The sequence below is a fragment of the Tripterygium wilfordii genome, chromosome 18 (genome assembly GCF_013401445.1).
Source record: "Tripterygium wilfordii isolate XIE 37 chromosome 18, ASM1340144v1, whole genome shotgun sequence".
Lineage (NCBI taxonomy): Eukaryota > Viridiplantae > Streptophyta > Magnoliopsida > Celastrales > Celastraceae > Tripterygium > Tripterygium wilfordii.
This window is the reverse complement of record NC_052249.1, coordinates 10691747-10703840: the sequence shown is the minus strand read 5'-3', so window position 1 is coordinate 10703840 and position 12094 is coordinate 10691747. Positions and strand designations below refer to the sequence as shown.

Here is a 12094-nt window from a genome sequence, read left to right as displayed (position 1 = left end):
TAATTATTATTATTATTATTATTATATGTAAACGACATTACCCATAATTCACATTATAAATATTGCCAGCCAGATTCTGTTACATTGGCACATTTTTGGGTTGCATAAGTTGTTCATAAATACCAGAGCATATAGTTCCAAGCATTTTTAGCTATGATTAGACCGGTTATCCTGAGCTGATGCAGCATAATCTACATGAGGTATGAGGCAAGTATAAACCTTTTGCTCTAACTAATCAACCACCTCAACTAATCAACCACAGAGCAATAGCTTAGTTGGTTATATCTCTGGGTTTCAAGTGGTGAAAGTGTTTCCCCTGGTGTTTTCTTGATTCCGTGGGCCTGCCAATTTCTACTGAGGGGTTAAGAACCCCATTTTCTACCACATGGGCTTCAACCCAGTCTTCCCTATCGTCAATGTGGTGCGAGTTGTTCTAACGATCTGAGACTTACACCCACTCAACTGTCGTCCCAAAGACATGCTGGACTAGATGATTGCTTGGTCGAAAAAAAAAAAAAAGGCCTCATTAAGTCCACTATTCTCTGATCTTAAATTGCTCATATGGTAGGGTTTCTCCCGCCTAGAGATGATTTGAACTCTCCCTCTATAAATGTCTATTGACTTGAGAATAGCAACAAACATTGGCAGCTCAGTCTAGTTCAATAGTCAATTGCAGTAGTAACAGAAAATAAATCAGTAACAATAAGCGAATATGAAAAATAGAAGAGTAGCCATCTCTCAAACACTATTACTCCGCATAACTACATCACTCTTCTTTAAACTTTCAACATTCCTCTGATATTAACAGTTCATCTTCTAATATACATTACACAAGATTAAAGCAAAAGAAAACGGGAGAAGGAATTCCCGGGACTACCAAAATCGCGATGGGATTACGCCAATGGGCGGTGTTTCTTCAATACAATATACAACACATTTCCATATGACAATTATAAATGATGACTAAATCACAAGGCCTTACGTGCATCTATGACGATTTACTTAGTCCCACTGTAGAAGTTATATAAATGGTTGTACGTGCCAACCTCGAGCATATCCATATATAATACTCTTTACACCCTATCTTGCTTTCATCATGATCCAAAGTACTTGCTCCGGGATTCCTCCATTTAGTGATCACCTGGGCTTTGACTCACTTCCCTTGCTTCGAAATGATGAGAGCGAGAAAAATGATCTTGGCGCTGTGAAAATTCAAATGCAAGTGTAAATTAACATCACAAGAAAGAAGTTCTGCTACTCCGTAGAACAAAATTCAGAGACTTGGTTACAGAAACAAAGTACAGCTTACGAGATAACATTTCAAATCAGATTTGTAAATTATATTGCCAGCTTAAAGTTATTAATCCGTAGCACTAAAGAAGATCACCTTTAATGGAGCTTCCTGAGATATGATCCTCCCTCAATTTGAAGTTCGCTGGAGGGGTGGGTATGGAGCTATTTAAGGATTGGACTGCAGGGAGAAAAAACAATAACATTACCAACTTGAGAATTAAGTTCATGCACAATTCAGTAAAGATTGATTAACAGACATCACAATCCTTGTCTTAATCGAAAAAATTCTATAAGTTCAAGGAAAGAGTACAGACAACTATAAAAGTGATATGGATTTTGAAATATGACAAAAGACGGATGTAAATTTTGAAAATCCAGTAGAAAATGTGCCCTCTACTACACATGATATATTAACCTTTGATTTTACGGAGTGGACAAACCCATTGAATTGCACAGGAAAAAGCAATTACCCACATTGGCACTCAAAATTCAATCTTCTGTTGGTTCTGAAAATAGAAGGTTAGGAAAACCATCCACCAGAAGTGGAGCAAAGTGCAATGTCTTTACTCTCAAGTAAGATGAAGCTTTTGTTCTCAAACTTACTCAAAACTGCAGGTTCAGGGTTGTAAACGCCTCAGGATACACTTGAGTCAAAGAAGACATCATATCAAAAAAAAAAAAGTGTAAGAAGAAATGTCACAGTGTGCATTTGAAGAGGAAGAACATGCGATAAATTGATCATCCCACGTAAATTCAAGTTTTCCATTCAGCTGTCCATAAATACCATAATCTCCAGCATATACCATGAATAAGATTCTATACTATTAAATATGATAATTCAAAGAAATGTATAAGCAAACCATAAAATCAAAGTCAGCAAAAGCTACACTACGCAATTGCAAGGACTAAGCTAACATAAGCAGACATGGTTAAATAAAATTCCAAGAGTAACGACAGAATAATTTAATAAATCAGGAAACATATAGGTTACCATGTTCATTGAACAACTCGCTTTCATTGAATCCATCATCAGAGGGATGACCGTGTGAGAATGCCATTCGAGACTTCCTTAAATCCTCTGATGATCGATTTGCAGGATCTCGACCATCTTCCGTGTCATCATCTCCTTCAGAAGTTGTAGCGGATATCCAATCAACCAAACTCTCTGTTCCACGATTTTTCCTTCCAAACTTTAGTAGTCGCTTAAATCCTTTTGTGGCATCCTTGCGAGATGGATTATGGGATGAATTAGCAACCAGGAAAGGTTTCTGGGCACTTCCCCATTGCTTCCTCATTCGGGCTACATCTGCTTCCGTATGGGTAAGCAAGTGAGAATTCCGAGACGCCGGGCTGCCAATTGGAGAGTCCACAGAAGCATCAAAATCTGAAGTCTCATGTGGATATGAAAATGGATGATGCACGCGTGAGTTCCATGACACGGGGCTTTCTGCTGGTGATTCATGCAGCGACCCTGCACCGTGCAATGTTGATGGCACAGCAGCATGCAATTCAGCAACAGATGCGGGGTCAACATTAGGAAGAGGTCTTAGGGAATCATCATTTTCGAATTCAGAGATACCCAGTTTCTCCGAATCCTCACTCAGTCTTGGTTTCCCATTGTCCATATCATCATAATTCTCCCTGGCCATTGTTTCATCCTCCTCTTCTTCCCCTTTCCTCATATCCAAGGAATCAGCTATTTCAAAGGGCAATTCATCAAGTTCATCTTCATCTTTTAAAGTATCAGATGCAATTGAAGCCTTCAGTTTGGCAGTGCTACCACCAGCAGCAGAACCTATGACATTACTCTTCCTAAGGAAAGGCTTTGACTCCACATTTCTTGGAAGTTTATCATAGACATTCAGCTCAGTCTGCTCTTTATCAAACTTTAGAGGAGTTAAAACAACACCTTCAGAGTTTAAGGAGGGCAAATCTTTGAACTCTACCTGACCAGCGGAGCTCTTTCTCAAGGATTGGGACCGACGTGGCTTCTCTTCCTTTACAAGAGGTATCTCTTCACTTATACTCTTGCTTCGGGCATGGGTCCTTGGCTGTGAGCGGGTGGCTATTTTGCTAATTCCAGGTGAGGGCTTTGTGTTTTCTTTCCTGAAATCAGAGAAGTTGGGAACTGACTGTGCAAGAGGATTTTCTGACTGTGCTCTTCGCCTCGCAGAATTGGAGTTGGAGGTTTTGCCTGATGACCGTGGAATTGGAGCCGCTGCGGTGCGAGGGGTAGTTATAGACAAATTTCTACTAGGGATATGTTTCTTATTTTGAGAGTTTCTGGAAGCGCCATCCCCCAAAGTTGTCTCACTGAATGATCTGGTCTGCCCAACAATTTTATGGTCTGAATATTCAGCAGGATCTTCTTCGTCGCCACTGTGATTAGAATCCACTGGCGGCTGCCAAGAGAACCTTTCCAAGGTTAGTAAATTAAGATAGATTAGCAAGCTTCAGAGTTCCACAAATTTCAAAACCAAGATTCTATTCTACCAGTCATTCATTGCATTGCATATTTACCCAAAAAAATTTACAATATGAAATACCTGCTCCCTACTCATACTTGACCGGATATTGAATGATCTGAGTTTCTCTGCACGTCGACGCGCAGTAGAAACTGAATCTTGTCTGTCCGCACACCCAGCAAATTTGGTTTTCATCTCAGCACTACTTCTTTCAAGGCTATCTTGCATAGCCTTCATCCTTGCCTCCTTCTCTGCCCTTTTAAAACTCCATTCCTCCCTAAGTTTTGCATCTCTTTTATGCATGTACTTTTCATAGAATTTTCCTCTAGAGTCATCAGTAAAACTAAGCTCGGAGAAATTTTGCTTCAAAGTATCACCGTAGTCCTGGTAATCTACCATTTTTGTTGCAGGAGGAGTACTGAATTTTTCCATATCATTTGAACTAGTCATTGGCTCAATCAGTGCATTCCTTTCAGACAAATGTGCAGGAGATACCCCTGCTGCTTCTGCTGATGTTCTGTAATGAGAGCTGACTGCATGTTCAATCTGTGCATCAGCATGCTTGCTTCTTCTTGAAGCAGTGGAATTATCTACTGGAACCCGAAGCTTGTGCTGTGCAAAAAGCTTTTCAAGCTCGTTTGCCTTCATTTTCAGCTCATCATTACGCTCCTGATTACCCTTGGGCTGCCTTACCCTCTGCACTTGCTCTAACGGAGGTGAGGACATTGTCACATAGGGCTCTTGATTCTCAGAAAACTTTCCACCAGCAGAAACTGACATGTTTCCATGGATAAAGCCACCGGCATCCTGGTTGCCTTGCAACTTCTTATTATGTTCAGCCTCAACTGAAAATGGTTTCTGGAAGTTCATCCTTTGAACTCTAGAATCTTCTGTTTTCATCGCATCCCTTGCGAAGCTGTCCATGTCTTTCTTAATCACTTCATTGGTTTCTCTTGTAAATGATCTCCACTGTGGCCGAGAAGTTAACAGATCCCTCTCAGTTTCCTTATGTTGAGCTTCTCTATCTTTGACTCCTATTCCGCCTTCAAGCTGCCCTGATAGAGATTGGGTGTGACTCTGGAATCCCCCATGCTGTGATTGACCCACAGGCTGTGCCCTAGTCGCCGCGTTCTTCAATCTATTTGTAGGTTCACTGTCAGAAACCACATTCCCAATCCTGCCAGAAAAACTTCCAATTTGGGATTGGAAGCCAGCCTGATTGTTCAATCCTACAGTTTCCACCTGACCCATAAGGCCACCACTGCTCTCTTCCCCACCCCAAGAATCCTTTTGCTTCTCCTCCCTTAACCCCTGATCAACCACCACAAGCTGCTCCGTCCTCCCTTTAAATCCTCTGAATTGGGTCTGAGACCCCACTTGGTCCTTCCAATCTGCCTTATCCTCCAATCCAACCTCCTCCTTGTTACCAAAAACCCCACCAACTAGCATCAGAAAGTCTCCTTGATCCTTTAATCCAGAACCACTCTTAACAGCACCAGCAGAATTATTCAACTCCTTTTGGCCCTTTTTATCGTCTTTCAAACTCGAAATCACACTTGTACTTTGTGTTTCAGGAACAGCAGAAGAGGGTGTCGTGCACGTGGGGCTATCAGTATTACTGCTATTCTCCTTCTTGTCATTGCCCAAATCAATGCTCATGTCACTAGCAGCACTCCATCGCCTCAACACAGCCTTCTCAACACCTGCAGATGAGGATGCCACATCAGAAGGCAACCTCCTTAGCTCTGTGGATTTCCCCACACTGGTGGGTTTTCCACCAGAGCCGGAGCTCTCCTTCTGCTTGTTCTCAAACAGGTTGATCCTATCTTGAACACTAAGTCGCCTAGACGGTTGACTCAACTGACTAGGAGGAGAATCGGTTGCAGGCTCTTCTTTTTTCTCATCATTGCTTTTCTCGCTCTGGGAACCTTGTTGGGTAAAATATGATTGTGGTTGACAAATGGCAGGTTTTGATTGGCTTTGGTGGTGCTGGGTTTCTGTTGTATTTGGTTGTTGCTCTTGGTCTTGGCTTATTTGTCGTTGGTGTTTATTTTGAGGTGGAGGTTGCTGGGTCCTGGCATGGTAGGACACGTTTAGGTCTTCTGTGGGCTCATCAATTGACATGTCAGATCCCCAGGATGATCGAACCACTTGATCGTCAACACCTGGCTTCCATGGCCCAACCAATTCTGGTCTTCTTTGGCACAGTGACATAAATTTGGTGCAGGCTTCACTGCACAGAAAAGCCAACAAACTTCAATATATAATTAAAGCTGAAACAATGAAATTAAGAAAACCCCTCTTACACCAACCAAAAAATGACGAAAAAGATCAACGAAAAAATATTAACTCCTAATAATTTTAATTAAAATATTCCCATCATGGATTAAATTCTTTAGTTTCTAATTTGTTCCATGCCCAAATCGAGCTATGATAAAGTCCACAGGAAAAATATTGAATATTGTCAATCACTTGTCACACAGAAGGCAACAAAAGCCCACAAACAACCAGCAATTTACAGACGCAACTCAGCTGCTTGATGCTTTGCCTTCGAGCTGATAAATCTTGATCATAGAATGATAGATCCCAAGTCCATTTCAAGCCAGAACATCTGAATTTCACATCAAATGTTACACAATCTTTTGAAGTACCAGATGACATTTGATTTTACACAAACCTCACCACTGAATGTTGCCTAAAATTTTGACTTCATGACAATGAACCATAAATTTTAGAAAGAATTAACATAGTTGACGAAGCAAGCTAGAGAAAAGAATGGAAGAAAATGAGCAACAAATAAATAATGCCCTCACACACTGATATGCACAGAAGGAAAAACAAAGGATGGGGTAAACAGAAAGATATCAGATATAATGGATTTCCAAGAGTTCTTACTTTAAGCGATGGGCACCGAACTCATCCGCGAAGAGTTTGAGATCTAAGACAGCACCAGGGTTGAAACCTGCAGCTGCTGCTCGAGCACAAGCAGCAGTTAAGTCTTGCCCGACTGTATCAAGCCGTACATCAATAGCCCTCAAAAGCTCCTTCCTGCACAGAGAGAGAGAGAGAGAGATAATTAGCATATAATCTCGTTTTGGTTAATGATTAACATTTAATCCGTGCTTTACCATTAATCATCCAATTTTATCATGTTCTACAGTTAAACATTGCAATTCAAGCTAACAACCCCTAATATTCCTTGGTACCATATTCAGCTAAAAAAATAATATTCCTGGACAGTTTTTAAAATCAGAAAGAATCGAACAACCTCATTAAATAACAAAAATGGGCCTTCGCACTAACATTCTCAAATATACGAGGGGAGCCTTGTGCACTGCATACTTTACTCTAAACATAAAGTACTTACTGGTTGAGATTTACATGATTAAGGCCAAACTGACATGAAGACAGAAATTATTCATTAAAATAGAAAACAAGCAAGCTCAAACAGCTAAACCGAAGTGAAGTTTCAAAAACTTAAAAGCAAATAAAATATTACGGGGCATGAATAGAGAAACCAAAGCAAAGAACTTTACTTTGTTGCATCAGCTTCTGCGGTGGTTCTTGATCCATTGCCACCTAATGAAATTAATCCAAACAGTGACTGAATATTAGCAATATCTCCAACTTCATGTGGAACTTTCTAAGTTACATAGCAAAATCAGTTAAGCGTAATATACAAAAATTGGTATTCTAAGAAGATAGACAGGTTTCCGCATTCTCAATTTGACGTACATAAAAAATATAGAATAATGCTTGAGACCCCCAAAAGACCACCATTTAATGTGAAGGGTTGGATGTGAAGTGGGCCCTATATGTGTGTTTTTAACCAATGGCTATTTTAATGCCACATATATTTAGGGACTTTTGGGGGTCAAATTTTGAGAGTCTCTAGCATTGTCCAAAAATATATACGTATACCATTTAGAGGTTAGAAAGCAGCAATAGGAAGACCAAATTGATCAAAGTCACCACAAAATCTCCTCTAAACAAATGAACTTTTCAGGGTTTTCTACGGCCTGATTACAGGGTATTGACGATAACTTCAGTGAATTAAAAAAATTTCCCCCATTTCCCCTTCAAGTCCTAAAGGGTGGAAAAATTAAGCCTTCGACCAAAATATGCTTCAAGTACGTATTTCTTCGGTCCTTTTAGCATATTCTTTTAAATATGTAGAAGATCTCCCAGCATGACTCAGCTATTTGACATATAAATCTTTGATCACTCTCTCCCCCTATACAAATAATACATATACTTTGAGCATTAATGAATCATTGCTTTATATTGCACTTATCAAGGACCTTTCCCAACCAATATAATCAACAGAAAAGACAGTTCTTGTAAACATTTGTGAGAATTTATATGCAAACTGCATGTATACGAAATCCAACACCTATATCATATCTCAGCCTTGCCTAAAATTAACAATGACTAAGCACATATCAGTCTCATGTGTGCTTATCTGCCATCATTTATTCAACCTGACCGCCATACTCTAGAATCCGACCCAAAAAAAATAACAGGAAAAAAATGTTAAGGAAACATAAATGCCAATTTATCTACACTGTAAACAGACTTTTTTGATATGACACTGTATACAGACTTGATTGAGCAGAAGTAAGAAGTAACGTCATAACTAATGCCTTGCTAATAAAAAATAATGGCCATGATAGAATCTGATAACTGTGCTAGTTAAATATCAAGCCACAACCTAAACGGGACTATACTCCCAAATGATGCACCATCATGCCTCTGCAGGTCAAAAACTTTACACCACATCATCCAAAAAGCAATCCGACTCAAGAAGCACTTGAAACACCCAAGCATCCTTGCAATATGTTGACAGGGGCTCATACACATGAAGACTACGCCGCTAGAATTTCATGATCCACTCTACCATAATAAGTGGCCGGCAAATCAAGAAAAATAAATCCTCTAAACAAGCTACTGACAGTCTAAGACTCTAAGCTTATATGTTGCAGGCTTGCAGCCCAGAAATCTCCCTCCTTGGACCCCAATATACATAAGTATTTTGTATGCAAACTTCCCTAGTAAAAAATCCCAATCCCTCTCCTGCCAGCCTTCCAGGGTACAGATCCAGATTCATTTAAAAAACGTTCATGTTAAATCATGTCCCAAGTAATCGTAAGATCAAACATTCAGAACTAATTAACTCAAGAAGGAAAGAAGCACAGAACCTGTTAACTCACAAGTGACAAATTCTAAAAAAATAATTTTAGCAATTATACATCACCAGAATCTTCATGATGAGGCAATCAGACTGAAAGTACTTGCTTATGCATACTACTCCACAAGTAACCAACATTCATTTATCAGGAAAGCTACTGACTTAAAAAAATATATAAGTACATTTCACTAGAACTGTAAAATAAAAATATGAAAATTGCACCAGCATAACACTTGCACTCACAACAACTGTTGCAACATATTCGAACCCCACATTTCATGCCCATTGTCCATATTTACCAAAATGGCCAATAACACACATGCAAACATGTTATAGCATAGCCACTGGAACACAAACATAAGTACATTGATGAAGAAGTATCCCTAAAAAGGAAAATACAACAAAAACTGAGGAGCTCTAGAATGTGAGGCTTTTCTATATTGGCAACAAATAACTTAGTGATCTAGCTAACAAAAAAAGGATGTTATAGGTTTTACCGTTATTAAATTAGTAGAAGTGAATTACTGAAGTCCAGATAAAGAAATACACACCTAAAGCACTAGAAGTCTGATCACCTGTCCCCTGGAACAGAAAAGTTACCATAACATTTAGTGCAAATTTTATTTTTCCCAAGTACTTTCAGAAATGGTCAGTGGTAAAACAATGGCATTTATTACATGAGAGTATATTTTCCGGGCTGCTTCCAACTGAGACATCTCTCCGTCAACTGTATTGACCATTTCCAGAACCTCTGGTGTACTAACAAACCGCACAAATCTGGAATGAAAAGAAAACATAAATGAGCAATCATCTAATAAGCTGAACCCAGAAATACTATTGGCACATGGCAGACTCAATCAAATGTCTGAAAAATACAGCGGGCACCTCTCAAGTGTTCCTTTCGTAAACCAAGTCTCCGTATTTTTAAGTCTTTCAACTTCAAGCCTGATTGACTGAACCGCGTGCACAGCTTGATCTTCTGCGACCTTTAAGTGAGTCACAAACGGCTTTAGCAATCCCGAAGCAAGCTTCTCTGTGTTTCCATGGCTTGAAACAAACAATTCACATCTGCCCAACAGGATAAGAGATAAAATTTTGAAAACTGTGGACAGCAAGAGTGCAACATCATTCCTATCAAATTATACACTCACCGTGCACGCTTTGAGGATAGTTGGAACTCAGCATAATCAAGAGGTGTGTCGGATTTCATTTCCCCTCAATTATGTCAATACTATTTCTTTCTTCCCCAACTTCTTCATATACCCAGACGCACTTCGCGATGCAAAAAATGAGCCCAGAATCTCATATTATTGATTAATCAAGTTTCAAACCCAAAAACGTCAATCAAATAACCCGAAACGCAAATTCTGGGGAAAACAAGAAAGATTACAAATAAAGAAATAAACAGCTTAAAACTTCTAAAACTAAGCATAATTCTATCCAAGCAGACAAGCATATGATTGAAGTTGGTCAAAAAAAGTGTAGTTAAACCATTCATAAGCAAATCAAACAAAGCAAGTGTAATTAACAACCTTACATTGCCTATAGAAAGAGTATAAGCAGAAGTAATTAATCGGACTGCTAAAACCTTCTGGTTTTAGACCCAAATACTTACTTAAAATACATTATGGATCTCAATCTAAACCCAACTCAAAAACCCAAATGCACCCAAGAAATTGAAATTTTTGCACGAATATAGAAACCCCGACACTTCCGAAACAGAAAATCAGCAAGTCGCGGATCTGATTCCCCCAGTATCAAACCCCATATGGCAACCCAATCCAAACCCAAATACCCAAATTCCCTGCAGTGTCAAATTGAAATGCAAAAACCAAAGATAACCCATAGACAAACAGTTCCACACACAATCCGAAGCTTAAAAGTTGCATGTCAACCATTCAAAACCCCTAACTATTTCGGAACAAATTGAAGATAAATGTGAGTGACAACATACCCAGATAGACCCAATCTGCAAGATCTCGGATTGTTCAATCCGATCCGGACCTCAAAAGAGTAACCACCATTTCGGGCTTTCACTTTGCTTCTCTTGTAATATCTTTAGGATCTAGTTTTCCTTTCTTCTTTTTCCAAGTAACCACTAAAAATGCGAGATGGTTTTAGCTTTACCCATTCTTCAAATGTATATCTTCACTTTTTTCTGTTTTTTTGCTTTCTCTCTCTACACTCTCCCTGTCTAAAATATACAGTAGAGAGAGGAAGAGAGAGAGAGCGCGACTGTGTTCGGTGTCTGTTCGAGTGTAATTTGTTTTAGACAAAAATACTTTTGTTGTAATTGGAGCAAGTTTTAACTAGAAATTGAAAGACAGAGACTGATGAGAGATGAATTTACCAAAATGGACAAAAATAGACTCTTATACGGTTATGCCTTTTTAGCTAAAATTCCCAATCTGCCTGGTTTGGACACAATTATTTATTGGTAGGACCCCCCTACGTTTAGAAAAAAAAAAAAAAAACTAAAATGTGAAAAAATTGCCTTCTTCAATTATGAATTACACTGAAAACACTAGGTATAATCACGAATAGTAAACTACCGATATGGGACAACATGTGGTAAACACAGTGTCAACCAAACATCACACACAAGTTTAGTGTGTGTGTGAGTAGTTGATAAGTTCGGTTACCAACACAGGTTTTTGCCCTTCGGGGTGCTGTGTTGGTGTTCGTGTCTTATTGTTATCTCGTGTGTGGTTGGTTTTCTAAAAAAATCACGAATAGTAACTTCTAACATTTTTTCTTTTTGAAACAAGAGATTAGAACCTTGGTTTACGGGGGGATGTACATCATCTTTATTATTTTAATTAGTGATTTGAGTTGGTGTATAGTAACTTTAACCTTGAATCTTAGATTTATTCTAAATTTGTTTTCCATATTTATTGGGAAAAGTATGGATTATTTTTCGATTCACTCCGTCAAAGAAATTGACTTCTAATTTGATTATCCAAACATTGAAGGAAAAATTAGAGATAAATCTCTCAATTAAAAGTTTTGCTCCATTAAAGACAGTCAAATAAATAAGTTGTGTTCCCTAAAATCGATAAAGCTTGAATCACTATCTCATAAAAGACAAAAAAAATTACATTAATTTATTTCATTAATTAAAATACCCTCACTTTACTTATTTAGATGT

The 12094-nt window shown here is 38.7% G+C and overlaps 1 protein-coding gene across 3 annotated transcripts; it reads right to left on the bottom strand.

Moving 5' to 3' along the window:
* Nucleotides 1-713: 713 nt before the first annotated feature.
* On the bottom strand, nt 714-11130 carry LOC119983342. Of its 3 annotated transcripts, none has more exons than XM_038827017.1 (11): nt 10901-11130; nt 10098-10218; nt 9832-10014; nt 9624-9723; nt 9498-9528; nt 7295-7337; nt 6654-6806; nt 3840-5991; nt 2285-3695; nt 1388-1471; nt 714-1202 (listed from the first exon to the last, which is right to left on the bottom strand). In XM_038827017.1, the coding sequence occupies exons 2-11, from the start codon at nt 10154-10156 to the stop codon at nt 1138-1140; spliced, it is 4281 nt and encodes a 1426-aa protein (XP_038682945.1). In that variant the 5' UTR covers nt 10157-10218; nt 10901-11130; the 3' UTR covers nt 714-1137. The 3 variants fall into 3 exon arrangements, with proteins under 3 accessions (XP_038682945.1, XP_038682944.1, XP_038682943.1); XM_038827016.1 differs by having other exon boundaries at nt 10098-10224; nt 10902-11130; XM_038827015.1 differs by having other exon boundaries at nt 10911-11130.
* Between the last annotated feature and the right edge of the window lie 964 nt (nt 11131-12094).